Raw genomic sequence first — 19,443 nt, 5'->3', positions numbered from 1 at the left:
CTTTATGATATTCGAGGTTGGTTGTCTCTTACATGATTAAGCCCAAAATTGAAAGACTGAAAGAGTGTAACACTGCAATCTCAGCTGTGGTTCATTTCTTCTTAATCTTTGATCCTTTCTCCCCTAAGTCCTCAGTGACAGCCACATATTGTGAAATTTAGCAGGGGATGTATAGGCAGGTCTCGGTAGACATATGAACATTTCATCCTCTTGATTATGCATAGGATGAAGCAGAATCTAGATTTTGATTCTAAAGTACACTGATTCATAGTCTGAATATACATTGTTGAAAGCAGAGACTTTGTCTTCCTGTATGCTTAAGTAACACCTAGTGCAGTTAGGATCTGATCTTTACTAGCAACTGTCACAATTTAATAAACATTATACCTATGTGATTAACAGTCATAAATACCAGAAACTATATTAAAAGCTTCATATCTATGCAGGAATCTATTTATGTATGTGCTTCACTTTACCCACATACAGAGTTTCAACTTTTTTGTGATTGAATTCAACACCCATGGGGCTGAATATACATGAGAAACAGAGTTTATTGAGAAAGGTGCCATTTTTTAATCACGTTTCAGAGTAAATTTGGCTTTAGAGATGAGTAATTCAGGCAACTGCTGAGAACCTCACACAGAACAGTAACTCATGTGTTAGTCTGCTACTTCCTTTAAGCAATAAGAACAGAGGTGGGAGGCAACACATGGTACAAACTCCACTGCAGAACCTAGGATCCTGCAAATTTGGAGGTCAGAACAGCGGAGATCTTTCTTCTGTCATTAGTTGAACAACAGATGTGATGCTAGGCTTCATAGAGGGGAGTAGATGATTCATATTGTCTGTAAGTCCACTGCAAAATTTATATTTTTTAGAGAAATAAGCTCTGAGAATATTATCCTCAAAACACATTCTCTGATACTTCAGGAAGAGTTGAAAAAGAGAAGAGCATTGTTTTTAAAGTGTGTCTTTCCGAAACTATCGAGTTGCAAATAGGTATCTGAAAGTACATTTAAGTCCTTACTTGTCTTGCAGATTTGTAGATTTTAGATCATTTCCATAGGGTAAAGATTTGATTGGTTAGGTAGTGATATTTTAACAGAAAATGCAGAACTGGGATCTTCTCAAAAGTAGAAAAAAAGTGGTAAAAAGATGAAGTATTTCCAACTTTCCAATTTGAAAATGTAAACAAAAAGAGTATTTCTTTTATTTCTTTTCCAGTCTCCCTTCTTTTCCATCTCAAGACTTGTCTCATGACAAATCTTCCACCCTTATTACCAGCCACAAAGCTAAAAGTAATATAAGGAAATGTAAACTATGCATAACAGTTATGCATCAGCATTCTCCCTATCTTCATAGGATCTTCATTTAATGTGGTAACTTCAAAGTTTTTGAAAATATTTTGTTCTTACAAGCATTTTCATATTCCGCTAATTATTCTTGTTATTTCATTGAGAGTATTCATATAAATACAAATAAGTACATATGCCACTGTTTTTATGACTGGGGATTCTGGGCTGCAAAGGCAGTGAAGGTCTGGCCAATCTGCCTATCCTCCCACATATTAAGACCATTGGGTGTTAAATTTGGAATACGTTCCAGTCTCCTTTTTTTTTTTTTTTTTTTTTGGCTAAGGAAACACTAGTACTTTGTTTAATGTCAAGTGCAATGTAGCGACATATCTAAATAAGGCCACAAATTCTTTACGCTTCTCCAAGTGGCAAAATCAGCCTGAAGTTGAAAAGCAACGAATTCCTTGGAAATTCAAGAAGCATTACCAAAAGCTTAAATTACCTGTCTTCGAAGGTCTCGTGTTTTCTTGGTCATCTTGTCAATAGCAATGTTGAGTGGGTCCCCCTTCTCCTTCCGTCCAGTCTGTTAAAAATGAAATATTGGAGTTAAAGAAAAGCAGTCCACAAATATATTTTTTTCTTTAAACAGTTCAAGTTTGTCAAAGGAAATCTCTGCATCTCTTTTTGTTTGCTTCCATCAAGTTGTTATTTCCAATGCAATATTTTAAATATGTTTATGCGTGTGTGTGTGTGTAGGGGGGAGCATGGCAGATTATTTTAAAACAAACCTAAAATGATAAGAAGAAAGATTAAGGTGACTCACTGGAGAGTTCAGAACTTTTCCAACAATAAATTATGTGCATATATTATAGCCCATGCTCCAAAAATCTGGCAAGACCTTTCACTATAAAGCGAATATTAAGAGCTTCTAATCTCTATCCTGCCAGGCACTGGGAATGTTAAACATGATAATAAGCAGCAACACAGCTTGAGGACAGAAGGAAAATGGTCCTTACGCCTGTAACAGGAATCATATTGGCAGACATTAGGTGCAGTATAAAGAAGACTTCCACTTAAAACAGTTTCCTGCAGGAAGTCTCAAAGCAAAAATCCTCACATAGATTAAAAAGGGGGAGAGGGAGAGTGGGAGGGGGAAGCTTTCTGTGGCTCATAACCACTGAAAAAAAGAACACATTCTTTTAGGTTCCGTGGTACAAAAAGCATTAAGTGACTTTGTCAGCTGCATTACCTTTCTTTTAAAAGAAGACTGCCTCTCTAAAGATTTGTCACATCCCTTACCACATTGAACTCTGTTTGATAGCTTTTCATCAAGAATCAAAATGATCTTCTATTCTTTCTGGCTGGACTCTTTCATTCCCAATGGTGTTTTCAAATGCTCCTATTTAGAATTGTTCCTTGCATATGATTAAGAGCGATTTTCTATTTCCAACCGAGCCTAATAGCATATGTTTCTGGGACCTATTGAGAAGTCACTTTTGGGGTGGGATGGGGATTAAACATACCCTTTCAATAATGATCTCTCAAATGTAAAGCTCTGTGTTATCAGCTCTCCATGGCCACATTGGCAAGTGGCCTGGGCTCCAGTCTTCTGCTTTAAGCATTCATTTGAGGGAACGCCTGCTTTCTATTATTGTCTGTAATTCTAATTATGATATGGGGCCAATGCCTTTACGATCATTTAGAAATCTGTAAAACCCGTCTCCTTGTTTCATTTAGAAATTCAAACATAACATTATCAAAAACCACCAGAATTTAATACAAAATATATATTTACCTCATAGGTTTCTAAAACGAACCCATTACAAATTCTGGAGCTAATCACACAAACAGTAGAAAACAGACAGGGAGAGCATTTGCTACCATACAAGAGGAGGCAGCTGTGTAACCTGCTGATATTTTTATCTCACTTTCCTTTGAGTTCTGCTGGTCCCCGGCTAAAGAACTATGGCTCCATAGCCTAAGTCATCATGGAACACGCTTTTAGTTTCAGATGTCCTGAATTCAACCCCAGGTATTTTGTCCAAGATGGCAACTGTCAGAAGAGCTCACAATGTATATACTTTTTAAAGCTGAATTTCATAATAAAAATGAGGCACGCGTGGGCAGATAAATTTGGTGTAGGAAGCTTCTCCTAACTTCTGCAATGGCACAACAGGGACTGTGAGATAAGCTGGTCTCAGCCAGGTTGCTGGTCTATTAGACTACGAAGATACATTCATGAAAATTGTCAATTACTCCAGCTGTGTGCTATCTACTAGCTGCACCAAGTGTCCTTGGTGATATCACTGTTTCGGGATGCATTATTTTCCTACTCAAATAATTAAATTTCTTCAATATCATTTAAATTCTTCTATTCCTTCTCATTGTTTAAGATTTGTACCATTGACTTTGAAGGTTATGTAGCCACACAAACTGCATTAATATATATATATAATTATTATTATTATTTTTTTTTTTTTTTTTACTCTGGTAAAGATATCCTTTTTATTTTCCTTCTTCTTTTAAGAAATCCAGGAATAATTTGAAAAATGGTGCAAACTGCAGTGAGTATTAATGAAATGGGAATAATGAAAAAGCAAACACCACACCATTTAAGGCTATATTGGGATGGTATTTTACAGCTCTCAAACAAGTTAGCAATTCTTCTTCAGTGATTCTTGTGCGAGACAGATGTATCCTGCATTCACCACTGACATCTGAAATCAAGCACTTAATGCTTGGCACTAATTTAAGGGGTCATGAAACTGTCCTGAAAAGGAGCTTGGGACTTCTTGCAGGATAGTCAGCTAAGGGATACAGTGACATGGAATAAATTAGGCACCTGATAAACTGCACAGTTTAGGAGTAAGGGCACTTGACATTCCCTAAATGGTCCCTGGAGGAAAGCAGAATTTTTCTGATTGACCTAAAAGTTTGGGATTTATGCTCCTAACTTGGGTATTTTGTATTGCTCTTTCTACCAATTCACATGGACTAACCCGTGAGGATAGGCCCATGGTAGTCTACACCTAACACCTCTCCTGAACCTCTTTTTGAAATTTTCTTGTAACTTTTTAGTGTAGTTTTAAATTAAATAAACAGTGGCCCTTAAGGTACATCCTATTGAGATACACAACACAACAGGGAGCCCTTCTGTGACCCTTAGGCCACACAACGCAAACTGGCAATATCCATCTGGCCAGCCCCTTCTCCCTTCAAAACAGAGAAAAGCCTCATCTATATTGCTCACTGAAAATGTCCTTGCTCTGTGCAATTGCCCGAATCATGCCTACACGCTGTCTGAAATGCTAAATGGCATGAACCAAGCTGTGCTGGAAAACAGGCCACCAAACCGTGTGGACAGAGATCCGGTTTAGCTCTCTCCATGGCAATATTTTACTAACACATAAGAGAACAGTTTTTCCATATCCAGGAATTTTAAGTGTTCTTCACCTGTTACTTATGAAATGGCTGCTGCCTTTAAATTTGGGTAGAAAAGCCCTTCTTCACAGTACAATTTCAAAGGAGGAGAAATTTGTTTAGTAAATCACATTATTGTAAAATAAATAGCATGGCATGTGATGCTACATAGCTTCAGGCGGGTCTGTCAAACACCATCTGCTCTGTGCTGAAAATGTAAGTTTATTAAAGTTTATTTATCTAAGTCCTTAAATACTGTTATATTAATGTTGCTCTCTGATAAATTTTTGGCCTCCATTCCTAGAAGGGATAGAAAGGAACTGAGCAGTTTCCTGTGTTTCTGAAAAAAAACAACCATAAAGCTTGGTACTGAGCCTTATAGCATTTCTCTGTTAAACTTTTTCTGCAAAGGGAAGAAAGGTACTTTGGAAATGGGATAAAAAGGATCTAAAAACTGCTCCTGGCATTGGGTTAAAAGGAGAATTAAAAGAAATGCCTAGAATCCTTGGAATGCCAAAACATTAGTACTTAGAGTTCCCGTGGACAGAATTACATCTACTCATGATTAAATAATAACTTTGTTATAGGAGCATATATTAATAAAAGTCCCTGATACCTAGTGACCATTAGCAGCATTTGGGTACTGTTTCTACTTGAGAGGTTTTCAGATGATTCTTTCAATCCATGTCACTCTCATCCTTACAGCTTTTCCCTGCCTGCTTGATTTGTGTCCAATTTCTCAGGAGAAGCTGACTTCCACGGGCTTCTGACCAGGGGCTGTGCCATTACAGTTCTCCCACAGTCCCTTTCCTAGATCAGGCAATACAAGATCCAGCCTCCTGAATACATTTTTCAAGCATTCTTAAGCTACCCTTAAGATGTGGAATAACTTTTCCCCATTTTCAACATTTCCAACATCTCCAACTTTCGGCAGTACCTGGAGAAATCTAGTTACTGTTATTTTGCTTTAGTAAATGCCTACAGTCACAACCACTGTCAAGTATATTTCTTGAACAATAAACCAAATATAAATTCATTATATTCCTTATATTAAACAAAGATTAAAAAGCCCTACAGTTAAAACTTCATAGTATTAAGGCAAGTTCTTATTTAGATAGGGAGCTCCAACTCCATTAAGTTAGAAAGGGAAATAACAAAACAATAATAATATAAAAAAACAAACACCTTAATTACAAAAGAATTTTCAGCATCTGCTAGAAAGATCCCTCTTAGGATATAGCACAGTTTTTCTTTCGAAAAAGCGCTTATTACCTCCCTCATTTTCTTCTTTCCATAAGCTTTTCACAGTTTATATTGTTGGAATAAAATAATAATCTCCCCAAATATTTTCACAACTATTAAGGCCATTTATTTCCCAAGACTTGCTCATTACAGAACTCTTTTGATCAGCATGAGGTACTTAAATGGATGCTGTTTTCCAGACCTACAGAGTATCACAGAATCAAGACACAGACAGTGAGGCCAACCAGCCTAGAGCCATAGTGCATTTTGGATGACATGCACACAACCTTGGAAAGAGGATGTTTTAGACTGGAACTGTGTTGGCAGCTTTGACTAATTCCAAATAACACTGAAAGGGAAATTATAAAGCTGTCATTTCAGCACATGAACCAGATAAGATTGCTGCTACCATTACTATTATAAAGAAGGCATAAATATTATGGTAATAAATATGTCTACATGCACACAAAGTCTGCATCATCACACATGATGCATGCACTCATGTGAGATGCAAACCCATTACTTTGAGCACATTATGAATTTTGTTTTTACAATCAATGACAGACGAACATGTCTGGCAATAGTAACCTATTAAAGATGGGGATGAAGTACTACCAAATATACAAAAACTACAGCAATTGCAAGCCTACAATGTAATACCACAGATACAAAAAGACAATGTGCATGACTATCACAGATAAAAAACAAAGACCATGTGCATAGCTACCAAATAAAAAACATTAGAGAGAGCTACCAAAAAAATTATTCCTTTAAAGTGACTAATCTAGAAGCTCAGTGCTTCTATTTATCACAAATATTATTAATAATAAAAGCCTAAAATGGTGTAAGAAATTTTAGGACTACTGTTTTCACACATTCCCTTGTCATCTCTGCTGCTTTAGATGTAAGCCCAAACACCTGGGAGAACTCAGTCTCCTAACATATTGCATGTTGCATATCCAAGACACCCTCAATGCCATTTATTGAGCAATTTAGCCTCTAGGAGACAGCTGGAGAGATTATCTATTGATCCAAAAGCTACCAAACCTTGATATACTCTTATATTTTCATCATCCCCTAGGTAGATGGTTCCATTATTTACAGTTTATTCAGAACTTCAATATCACAATGTTTTATTAAGGTGTAAACTGCTGCTCAAAAATATATCTGTCCTAATATTTTATTTTAAATGTTGAACAACATCACTCTTTAAAAACTATGCTCATGTTCAATAGCCCTTTTAAAAGTGATGAAGAGAAGCTTACTACTAAGAGGAAAAACATTTTGAACATCAGACGTAAACTGCTTCAGTGCTTTTAAGCAGAAAGCTGGGTTTAAACATACCAATACATAGTCTCCTTCTGACAGGTTAAAAAGACTAATTTCAGGTCAGGAAAAGGCTAACCCATATATCCTAGTAGAATTGAGTAGAGGCTAAATTTCACTGGAAGCTGAAAACCTTAGCTATTAGCTAGGGAGATGGGTCAGGAAAACATATTTTAGAAAAGTTGTGTGGTCCCCCTATGGATGAGCTGAACAAGACATCTTAGAATACACATATATATATATTTCAAATTGGTAAGGTGAGTAAAGCTCTTAGAAACATGGTGTGAATGTCAATTACCGTTCTGCTCAGCTCAGTAATTTCATCCATTCTTTATGTTTATACCTGTAAATGATGTTTTTTCTTTTAGCATTTATTCTAAGTAACTAGATTGTACCTTCTGCAATCATCTGCTTTCTATATTCATTTTTTGCTAAAGAATCAACTCACATGGAATGATTTTGTTTGTTTCCTTTTCCTCTTAATCATTTTTTTTTCCTTTAGGAAAAAAAGGAGAATTCTGCATAAATGAGGACAGGAAAGGTTGCTTAGAAATCCTTCAACTCAGGTCTTTTGACTATTGTTTATGCAGCAGTAGTTGCAAAGGAGAAAGGTTTGGACACCACAGAGAAAGGACAAGACAAAAAGATCCCGGTATGTATATTATCTTGCCAGTCTGCAATAAAAAACTGAATTACACTCTTTCTTCAGGGCACTTCCATGGTACTACTCAGTTTTAGAATGTCATTCATTAAATAACCTGCTCATAAATGTAAGTTACGGACAAGAAGTTCTTCCTAAATGAAACAATTGCTTTCAGCAGTTTTTAATTACCTTGTAAAATTGTGACGAGATCACAGTGAGTGTAATTGGTTCCAGCGTTGCATAAATAATCACAGCTATGCAGAAAACTGAGCAAGCTGCATCCTTGCAATCCCAGGCAGTGAATAAAGGCAACAGAACATAAATGAACCATGAGCTGGGTACCAGCATGGTATCTCAGGTGCACAAATCTTGTCTTTGGCCTGGACCCAAACAAGTTTTATCTAGATTTGCACACAGTTAGAACTAAGCATGTAACAAACTAAAGAAATAATGAGAACTGACTATGGAAAAGGATGAAGATGACTCTCTGGTTTATCCACATTTTAATGCAGTCCACGTCACCACAACAGCCGAATGCCCTTGAGGTTGGAGCTGGTGAATTAAGTGGTGTGGTTAATATCAGCTGTGTGTGGTTTGCTCTTTCATCCTCTCACAAGAGGGAGAACTTGTGTTCTTTTAATTTGTTTGCTTTGTGGCTATTGCTTTTTTGTTTGTTTGTTTTTTACCATTCTCCATTGTAACTATTTCTTGTTTTACAGCAATAGCCAAGGACTTTCAGGAAGATTATCAATGACAGCAGTTTGATTTAAAAGACCAGTTAGGATTAGGGCTTGATCATACTAGTTTTCAAGTAACAGCTGTTATCATTAATCAATAGTTACCCATAACCATATACTGGAAATTAGGCTTTCTTAAAAAAGAACTGCTAAAAGAATTTATATTTATAATGGTAGCAGAGTTTGCCTAAAATGCAACCTTTGCCATTCTTAAGAGTGAAGGCAGCAAGGCTTCTTTTTAATTTTCAGATGTACGTTGAATATTTTTATATTTCTGTGCATTTCTGAACTAGCTTCCAAGATCACTGCAGCAAACATACATTCCTTTTCTTCTAGTTACTAGCCAGAAGAGGATTTTACAGCATACTGTGGTATCAAAAAAATGCAGCAAAGGCAACCAGTGGGATATTCCTAAATTATAAGAAAACACTATTGTTTTTTGGGGGGTAGGGTGGAAAAAAAAAAAAAAAAGCCATAGAAGTTAAACAGGAATCTTAAGCTCTAAGTCCAAAACAGAAGTAACCAAAACCTTCCCTGTACCTTGCCCAGTTGAACTAAAAGTGCTCTAAGGGGCTACAGCATCACCTGCCCCATGTTTCAGTGCTTTGTCGCACAGCTGCACCCACAGACACTAACCCTCTTCCCCCAGTAGTCCAGCCAAAGATGGCAGGCATATAAACAGGAACTGGTTCCTTTCAAAGAGTACCTGTGGCTGATTTCTCCAGAAAATGTGAAATTAGAAAATCTGGTCCAGGTTTTTGTCCTAATGTCCCCGAGAACTTCCCCTCATTCCTTTCTGTTTGGAAGGGAGTTGACTTCATAACATTATGCATCAGAATACTGATTTGCAGCACATTTCTTTTAGTTAAGGAGCATCTTTTCCTTCACAGCACTTACTCAGAGGACCCAAAGAGGAAAACATCAGGTTTGTCATAGAATAAACTGCATATTTCCATTCAGAAGATGTCTGTACAGAAATTGATGCTGTTGCAGATAAATGCATATAAAAAAATAGAATTTCTGAGGACAGAAATTTCATTGGTGTAAACTGTTATAAAACCATCAGCTCCAATGAAGTCACACTAATTTACACCAGCTGAGAATCTCCCTAGCCATCAGTTAAATGAAATCTTGCAGATGCTTCCATTTAGAAGGTCAGAACTGTTTACTCCAGAATTCCAAATTATTCTAATTTCTTCACAGACATCCACTTGCAAAGGGTCCACTATAAACTCCTCATTTAACTACCAACTGCTTTCCAGCTGTAAATTGCAATCTGCTTTTAAATCACTTCTGGATATCTTCTCTTAATCTAAAATAACTGGAGGAGAAGGAGGTAGTACACATTTTTTCTTTTCCTTAAGATATGGAAGTTCATAGTGAAGAAGGATGTAAATAAAAAGTGACAAAATTTACCAACTTTACAGGCTCTGAGAAAAGTCTGTTATTATAAGCATCCCCGTTAACATTACTAAACACACCACCACCACCACCACAACATCAAAAAAAAAAAAAATTAACAAAGTTTTCTACCTTATTTTCCATTAAAAATTATCTGTTAAAAAGTTTAAGTAATACAAGGCAACTAAGAAAAGATAAGCAGTAGAAATCTTCAGCATATCTTACAACATGTAATGAACAATACTACATGCATATAAACTTCGAAAATTTACTGAAAAAAATCTGTGTTACATTTCTGTTACAGATTAGTGGAAATACTTGTTAGCACTCTTAATAGAAGTGATATTTATGTCTGTTATCACAATGGGTCTCTGTTTTATGCCTCATTCAGTAAAAAGCACTCTCTTCCTAGCTTGTTTTAAATTAAAGGATATATTGTGAAACCCAGGGATGAGTTTTATTCCCCAAATTAAATGTAGGACTTCCTGAGAAATCTAAGCATTCCTTGAAAATTTTGGAGTGTTTTCCAGGTCTCCCTCTTACACTGACAACCACATAATTTCATTTCTCCAGCTCACAAAAACTTTTTTGTTTCTTTGAACATTTAAAGAAAAAAAATTTGATGACAATGTTTTACCATAACATTGGCTTATGTAGTGTACACAGATGCATTTTTTTCAGCAAAGAAACATTTTAGACTTCTCTGAGAAATTAAGTGACTGTTGGAAATACATCAAAGAGTTTAGAGGTGTTCAGAAATGTTGCTTTTTTTTTTTTAAATAAACAACATTTTTTTAATGAATCATTTTTTTAAATGAACATACTGAAGTTTCAACTATGTTTTTATATTTAGATCCATGCCTTTTGTTAATGGCATATAACTAGGTATTACTTAGCCGTAGAGTTCAAACCCCCCAAACCTGGCCTGTCTGTACGAGGCATAGAATTGTCCTGACTTTACTTAGCACTCTTTGAGTTTCAATTATCACTAAAAAATAGGATTTTCAAAAAATAGGATTGTCTGTCACTATCTAACAGATGTATATTTGATATCATGTCTGCATTTCCTTCTTCATAATTGCATCATGCTTGCATTCCTTGGGTGATCCATAAGGAAATGAGGTCTAACCTATCATAAATGTGTTCATCAATGTATGCAGCTTAAAGTCAATGCCAAGTGAGAAGAAACTAAGTATTTGTACTTACAAGAGAGAATTAAATGCTTTTTTTTTGAATTCATTATTAGTTTCTTTTCCCTTATCACTGAGTTCCTTTCTGACCACCCAGCTTTTTTTTTTCCTCTTTATCTGTCAACCAGTTCTGAATGCTTTCAATTACAGGCTCCACCAAAACAATATTTGAAATGATTTGGGCTGATGTTTCTTGCAGCCAATGTAGCCACTGCTTCTTTCCTACTCTGACACCCTGCTTGGCAGGGTACCATGCAGCCTGCACAACACCAGGTTATTGCATGTGTCAGACATCTGATGGCAGTGGCTTGTGTGTCTGGCAGCAATGCTTTTCACCTGGCACACCTCCAGCAAACCCTCACCTGCAAGGAAACAGTGAGCAGGAGATTTAATTGGACACATACTGTAACTTTAGCTATTGTTTTGAATGAATGGAGATAGAGGAAAGCCTGGGAAAGAAAATAACTCAGTTCTCATTACAGCAATTATTTGGTCAATTTGAGTACTGGCTTCTTTCTGCCCATATGTTTCTTTCTAGCACACCACAAGCATCAGACACTGGTGATGAAATAAAACATACAACATAAATAAATAGATAAATGGGATCTGTTTAAACTCCAAACAGAGACATTCAAAAGAAAGTAAGAGCAATGGAAAAGCTCATTCTATTTTTACGGTGCAAAACTGTGGTCTACTCCTGTCACCTCCTCAGATCAATGTGGTAAGTGATATCCATTCAAATTACTTGTCAGCTTAATCAGAGGAAGTGAAACACAATTACAGGGCATTAGTGTAAAAGCCAGCACAAAATAACAAAATGTCCATGTGGGATATCTGAAGCAAAAGACTGCTGAAAATAACCCTGTGACATTTTCATCAGCACTCTTTATTAAACTTTTTTTTTCTTACAATAAATAAATAAATAAACAAATAAATAAAATAATAAAAAAAAAAAACACCATACCAAACAACACCTTTGTAAACGCTACTACAAACTAGTTAGCTATAAAATAATGTTTTAAATCTCTCAAGTTGTTAGAGTCCTTATTTCTCCTTTTAGATTTCATTTTTTTTTCAGACTTGTTTTGTTCTTAGAAAAAAATTAATAAATGTAAAGACTTCTACTGAAATGATAACTGGTGCATTTACAAAGCCTCTCTGTGCTCCCTCTCAAGTCAGCAGGAGTTTATACATTATTTCCATTAAAAGATGGAAACATTCACTATTCATAACTACTCTAAATTTCCTCTGGATGTAAACTGCACTTTTGGAATTATCAGATAGGTGACTTAGATTAAATGGATGAAATGGATGCAGGAAAGAGAAGGGACTCATCCTCTTCTTCCCCAAAGGAAGCGATGCAAGACTAGTGGGTACAAAAACAAATCAAATCTGCCCCTGAAGCTTTGTCTTAAGTCCTCAGGTAAATGTGCTGGAATGGCCTCTGGTTCTTGGAGTCCTTTCAACCCTTCTACACCAAGCAGCAACATATCTTAGTTTCAGCAGAACAGGTGAAAATATACACCTGGCCCAGAGTTGCAAAAGGATTTGTGAATCTGCCAAACAGGGAATCAGGCCTAATCCTCTAATTTCCTGATACTGATAGTGATAGTTCACTACTAAATAAAATATAAGAGGCAGAATGATGACTATGTGGTTTGGATACACATGAACCTCACATAGTCTTTTCAAAACAGTAACTATTGATACATGTCTTCAGGATAAAGCATGAGCACAAGCTTTGTGTCAGAAAAAGCCTTCTCCTCCAATCTTCTGGATTGACACAAATTTAGTTTTTTCAACAGCTGCAAAGTGTACCCCAGGTCCTGGTGAGTGTGTTAAAAAACACTTAAAATGGTCATGTTGTAATTCCCAGCTCATAGACTCTGAGGCTTTTCTTTGGATTTGGCCCCTTATCTTTTATATTCATGAGACAGTAATTAATTTGACCATCCCTGCCTGGCCTATAGGGTAATTGAATGACTAGCTCTTCACGTCTTCATGCCTCCAGAAAGAGTTATTTCTGTGAATGTGCAATAGGACAAGTTCACTCTGCAGTGTTGATAATGATGACATTGAAACTTTTAAGCTAAGTGACATTGCAGCCCATCTTATAGCTAATGGAAATGGCAGAGTGTATATGAATATGCAAAATGTAAAACCACTGTACAATTTACACCTTGTCTAGCATCTAAAAATAATAATAATTAAAAAGATAAAGTTAATCCTATTTTTAAAAATTGCTTGATACATCTTCATTTCACAGAACAGCTAAAAGACAAAAAATATCACAGAAGGGGTTAAAAGCAAGATAGTTCCTTTGGTAGGTTGCCACAAAGTCTTCTTGTAGGAAATGAAGTGTAAAAAATTTTAAAGAATGTTAAATGAAATTGCAGCAGACTGAAACCTGTGATTCTAGTGCAAGACCTGAAATAACGTTGAAATAGATGCTAACTGGCATCACCTCCATTCTGATGTTCATAAATGAAACTGAGCAGGCCTTCAAAGGTGCCAAAGGGAGACTAGCTGTCCAAAGAATGTTAAAATGTACTCGGATTTACTTTACCAGCCCCAAAGTTATTTATACCTTTCTAAGTTATTTAGATGCCTTTGAAAAGCCATCCAATGAGACAGATGTGTACATTTTCAAAAGGGTTGAAAGTCTGTAGAATTTAAATTTGTAAATTATCATGGATTGGCCTCCTTTATCAATTAGCAATGGTTTTTGAGGTGAGCTACTGATCTGGAGTTATTTATTGCAGGAGGTTTTTTACCAGGGAACAGTGCATAACTTGCACCAAGACTTGCAAATGTAGTAGCTCAAAAGTTATCTACAGACATCTGCAGCTGATTAGAGTACCTTTTAATAACAGATGAATTTAGGAACTAACTGCAAGCGATAGAAGTGACAACTGACCTCTACCTCTGGTTTTCTTTTTATCTATGATGTTCAAAAACTGTGATGTTCAAAATCAAAACTAATTTTAATGTATAAAGGTATCAACTATTTTACATAGTAGTATTTTAATCATTTCCTATTTTGGCTTTGTAATTTCAGTTGTAATACAACAAAGCATTCCACACTCCCTATTTATTTCTCTATTCTTTGTGAAATACCTTATAATTCCATTGGCATTTCTTACAACATTAGTTGAATAAACATTTTCTTTAAAATCTATGATTTCAAGACAACAAGAACAATTACAGTGATTCTGCATGTTACAAATGCTTACGATGTATACCAAGAAGAAAGCAACCGAATCGAGACATTGGGAACTAGACTTTAGCTCAGTTTCACGGTCCAACTCTGTTTCTAATAGATGATATTTTAGTGAAATTTTCTTTAGTATGGCAATTAGCGTTAAGGGTGAGTCAATTCCATGATGATCAAATGCCTAAAGAAATTTTAGAAAATAAACTAAAGCCCCGCAGGAGAAGCTCTGTGGCTTTCCACACTGCATGATGCTTTTCACTTCAAAACTACTAAGTAAATTACTGAAAAAAAAAGTTACTGTGAATAAAATGGGCTGCACTGTGTTAAGTAATTATTTCTAAAGTGTGAAATGGGTAGGAAGTATCTCATCTTAAAGTAGTGCCATGATGCATATTACCTCTCCAGTATATAATGAACAATCTTTTTTTTTTTTTCTTTTTTCTTTTTTCTTCCCTCTCCCTCTTTTAATTTATTTATTCTTTTTCCTTTATCATGCAGGAGCAAGCACTGGAATAAAAACTTTATTTTACTAATGATCTTTTATGTGGGAGTGAAGTGTAAAGACTCAACTTGTGAACCTATGCTGTACTCCACTATTTGTACTTCGTTTAATGTTTCTCGAAGAATTTTCTGGAGTTTCAAGAACTCTCAGGAGATGCTCATTCCACATATTCTAAGTATATTCAGTTGACACTCCCAATTTAAGGTATGTATGAAGCAGACATTATCTTGGAGATGAGGACTTCTGGGAGGGTTAAGGGATGCACCACAGTTAGGAATTTTTTTTTTTAAACACGGCAGAACATGGCTAGCTTTTACATATGTCTTTCAGGCATGTCACACTGCATACCCATTGCTTAGCCTTGAAAGCTAGAGGAAAAAGGAGACCATTTTAACAGAAAAGTTATGATCAAAGCATCACTTAGGAATATATGATTATGATGATTCTAAGAGAACAAGGGGGATTCTTGCAACTAATACCTAGATGCATCAGTAGAGGCTATTTCAATTAGAAGAAAGAAAAAAAAAAAAAAAAAAACCTTTTTTTTTTTCCTGCCTTTTTTTTTCCTCATAACTGATATTAAAAATTGCAGGGACTGAGGAGAAGAAAGCAGAAAACCATATAAGAATAGAAAAGCCACCACCACCACCAACCAAAAGGTGACATAAATTGGTTGTAATTGGTTGCAATGAATTGTATATGCTAAGCGGCTAAAATACTGTTGTCCTTTTAAAGGATAACTATATCTACATCAAAATTTTTATGCAGAGTACATGTGAAATTCAGTCCCAGATCAAAAACAAGAGGTAGCAGAGAGTGATTAAGAGGGAACTAGTTTGGATTTAGCAGCCGACAAGCACAATTTGGAGAAAATTGTTTTCATTTTTTCTTATTTGTCATTCATCATTCCTGCTCTACTTTGTGTTAGTGTGGCCTCACCTCGAGCACTGCATGCAAGGTCCCTCGGTTTCTTCGGCCCAGAGCAGAGCAGGCTGAGGGGAGGCCTCATGGCGGCCTGCAGCTCCCTCACTAGGGGAGCGGAGGGGCAGGCGCTGAGCTCTGCTCTCTGGGGACAGCGACAGGACCTGAGGGAACGGCATGGAGCTGGGACAGGGGAGGTCAGGCTGGCCGCTAGGGAAAGGTTCGGCACCCAGAGGGTGTTTGGGCACTGGGACAGGCTCCCCAGGGCAATGGTCAGAGCACTGAGCCTGATGGAGTTCAAGCATTTGGACAATGCGCTCAGACACATGGTCTGATTTTTGGGCGGTCTTGCGCGGAGCCAAGAGTTGGGTTCAATGATCCTGGAGGGTCCCTTCCAATTCAGGATATTCTGTGTTTGATAGAATACAACAACACACAATAGAGGCTTTTGTTTTTGTTCATATACATAAGAGATTCACAGAATCACAGAATTGTCTAGGTTGGAAAAGACCACAAGATCATCGAGTCCAACCTCTGACCTAACACTAACAAGTCCTCCACTAAACCATATCCCTAAGCTCTACATCTAAACGTCTTAAAGACCTCCAGGGATGGTGACTCAACCACTTCCCTGGGCAGCCCGTTCCAATGCCTCACAAACCTCTCAGTAAAGAAGTTCTTCCTAATATCTAACCTAAATCTCCCCTGGCGCAACTTTAGCCCATTCCCCCTCGTCCTGTCACCAGGCACGTGGGAGAACAGACCAACCTCCACCTCACTACAGCCTCCTTTAATGTACTTATAAAGAGCGATAAGGTCGCCCCTGAGCCTCCTCTTCTCCAGGCTGAACAAGCCCAGCTCCTTCAGCCGCTCCTCGTAGGACTTGTTCTCCAGACCCCTCACCAGCTTCGTCGCCCTTCTCTGGACCCGCTCAAGTACCTCCATGTCCTTCTTGTAGCAAGGGGCCCAAAACTGAACACAGTACTCGAGGTGCGGCCTCACCAGAGCCGAGTACAGTGGGACGATCACCTCCCTAGCCCTGCTGGTCACACTGTTTCTGATACAAGCCAGGATGCCGTTGGCCTTCTTGGCCACCTGAGCACACTGCTGGCTCATATTCAGCCGACTATCCACCATCACTCCCAGGTCCTTCTCTGCCTGGCAGCTCTCCAACCACTCATCTCCCAGCCTGTAGCTCTGCTTGGGGTTATTGTGCCCCAGGTGCAGGACCCGACTCTTCAGTACAAAGAGATCAGAAAGGGCTATTTTCTCAGAAAATCAGAATAATACTTTGTGAGGGCATGACCTCTAAATACACACAGCCATTTAGTGACCTGCTCATAAGAGAGAGAGAAAAAAAAAAGTCTATCTACAAAGCGTAAACTCATTTTTGCCTTAGTCCTGAAACCATGTTTGAGTTTTGACCTTCAGAAGAATTTCACATAACACAGATGGGTTGACGAGGGTTGGCTACAGGAAAATGTTTAACAAGTCAGTGTTGCAAAGCACTCTGTAATGATGCAGAGCAAGCCTCTAAATATATCAAGTGAGCTCTTCTCTGCTGAAATATCTATATATTAATAGCTCATTCTCTGGGATCAGGAAGTGTTACACATCAAGGAGGGGAGCGGATACTACACAATAATTTCAGTGCAGGGCTTCAATACTACCATACTTTCAAAAAGGTAATTTTAAGGCGGGGCTAGTCTGTCCTTTGAATTTAGCAATGGCCAATGCCAAGTTATTATGGAAACTTCTCCATAAAGTAGGAAAATTAGGCAAAGGCAACAGTACTACATCGGGATGATCATTCTGGTCATTATGTACATTCAGTGATGGTTGTACCCGTGCTCTGCGTAGACAAGACTAGAAGTGGACAACCTCAAGTCCATCACAAACTTTCATTGTACTTAGAAAAATTTCTGGTGAGCCTGTTTTACTACACAGTTGCAAAAATAAATAAATTAAAAAAAAAAAAAAAAAAAGAACTAAAGGAACTGTATTTACCAAATTAATATTTCATGGGCTTCTTTCTATGTATTTATTTTATGTATGTAATCTGACAAATACATAACTGTGTGCACATAATAACGGGCATTTGCAACCTCAGAGATGAAATTTCATTTTGTAATTTTCTAAATCAACAAAAAATGTCTATCCATCATCTAATATAGATAAATAATATAAAATTTTGAGTGTTTATTAAAAAAAAAGGGGGGGGGGGGGCTAAAAGAGGGCTGTTTATGCCAGCATTCCTTTTGACTGATGAATTTCAGACCAGTTTTCTATGACCAATAGTCTCTCCTAGTAACATTCTCTATGTCCATTATCATTCTGTTCTCCAAAACATTATTTTTTTTGATATAGGAAACAAATTACCGCAAGATGCAGAAGAACAAGTTCTTGCCTCAGAAAGCTATTTCTAGTATTCCAAATGACTACAAATTTTATCAAGACAAAAATGAAAGATGGATAGCATATATTTATGCCTTTGTGTGTGTCTATGTAGTGCTTTTATCATTCAAATCCAGTATATCCTATCTTTATACAATCAAAATAAATAAATAAATAAAAAATAACCACGATTTCTTGACTGGCATATTTAATATTTTCAGAGCTAAGAAGGTCAATGCCCGATATCAGACAGTATTTTAAATGTCTTATTTTTCTGCCACTTCAGTTCATATGCCAAGACTGTTGAAAGTGCAGAACCATACACTTGAAAATAAAATATTAGCATTACAGCTGTCTGCTCAGCTAGAATTTCCCCTGCGTTTATCCACATTTTATTGTACTATCTTCAATCATATGATCAGATCTTAATTTTTCCATGGTAATTCTGTTAACGTGCACAGGATAGATGAGCCTCGTTTGTTGCTCAGCTGCCTATATAGCTAAAATATGTTGTTTGCAAAATTAACATAGAGATTTATATATTAATCTAAAAATGTCACTGAATATTTCAATATATTTAGTTTCATATAAACCATACTCACAATTTATCTGTGAGTGAACAGTATTTAAGATTGTGCGTATGGCAGAGCAGAAAAACTTTTTTTCTGAAATATTAGAATGTTTCTACAAGTAAAATGATACTGTTTGAGCTGGCAGGAATACGAGGTTTACAGAGTAATGTGAAGTATCCTGGGGATGTTCAGTTAGCACCACTGGTCAGCCCAGTTTACACCTTAGAACAAAAGGAAACTCCCCAGAAGTGATAGGCAGAGAGTGGAACTGTAGTGATGCTAGAGTGAATGGCACCAGGAAAGTATGGAAAAGTTGTTTAATGAAATAAATTCACTATATATTACAGAGTGAAATGCTGTAGCACATCAAAACCTGGTGTGGAACAGTATTTTCTTCTGAATACAGAATATCATAAAAAGTGTTGATTTGTCATCCTTGAGACTTGTGGTTTATGTTGAATTTTGAATTAACAGGTTTTGCTATCACTTCTGATATTTTTTTCTTATAAGAAAAGTATTACTATAATTGGTTATTTCTGTAAACCTTGAATCTAGCACATGAGGTGTGGCCATGATTCTTCCCTTT

The 19,443-nt window shown here is 36.8% G+C and overlaps 1 protein-coding gene across 5 annotated transcripts in view; it reads right to left on the bottom strand.

Moving 5' to 3' along the window:
* Positions 1-19,443, bottom strand: part of CTNNA2 (catenin alpha 2) — a 468,162-nt gene that overhangs the window by 107,580 nt on the left and 341,139 nt on the right. For 4 of the 5 annotated variants that reach the window (XM_068679577.1, XM_068679580.1, XM_068679578.1 and 1 more), the window contains exon 8: positions 1,798-1,878. In XM_068679577.1, the coding sequence (XP_068535678.1) occupies positions 1,798-1,878 (81 nt within the window). Of the gene's footprint in view, positions 1-1,797; positions 1,879-8,115; positions 8,373-19,443 lie in introns of those variants that run through there. The other variant, XM_068679581.1, reaches the window with a different exon arrangement.

Source organism: Anas acuta, chromosome 4 (genome assembly GCF_963932015.1).
Source record: "Anas acuta chromosome 4, bAnaAcu1.1, whole genome shotgun sequence".
NCBI classification, from domain to species: domain Eukaryota; kingdom Metazoa; phylum Chordata; class Aves; order Anseriformes; family Anatidae; genus Anas; species Anas acuta.
The sequence above is the reverse complement of the archived record's forward strand: the minus strand, read 5'-3'. Positions and strand labels throughout refer to the sequence as shown.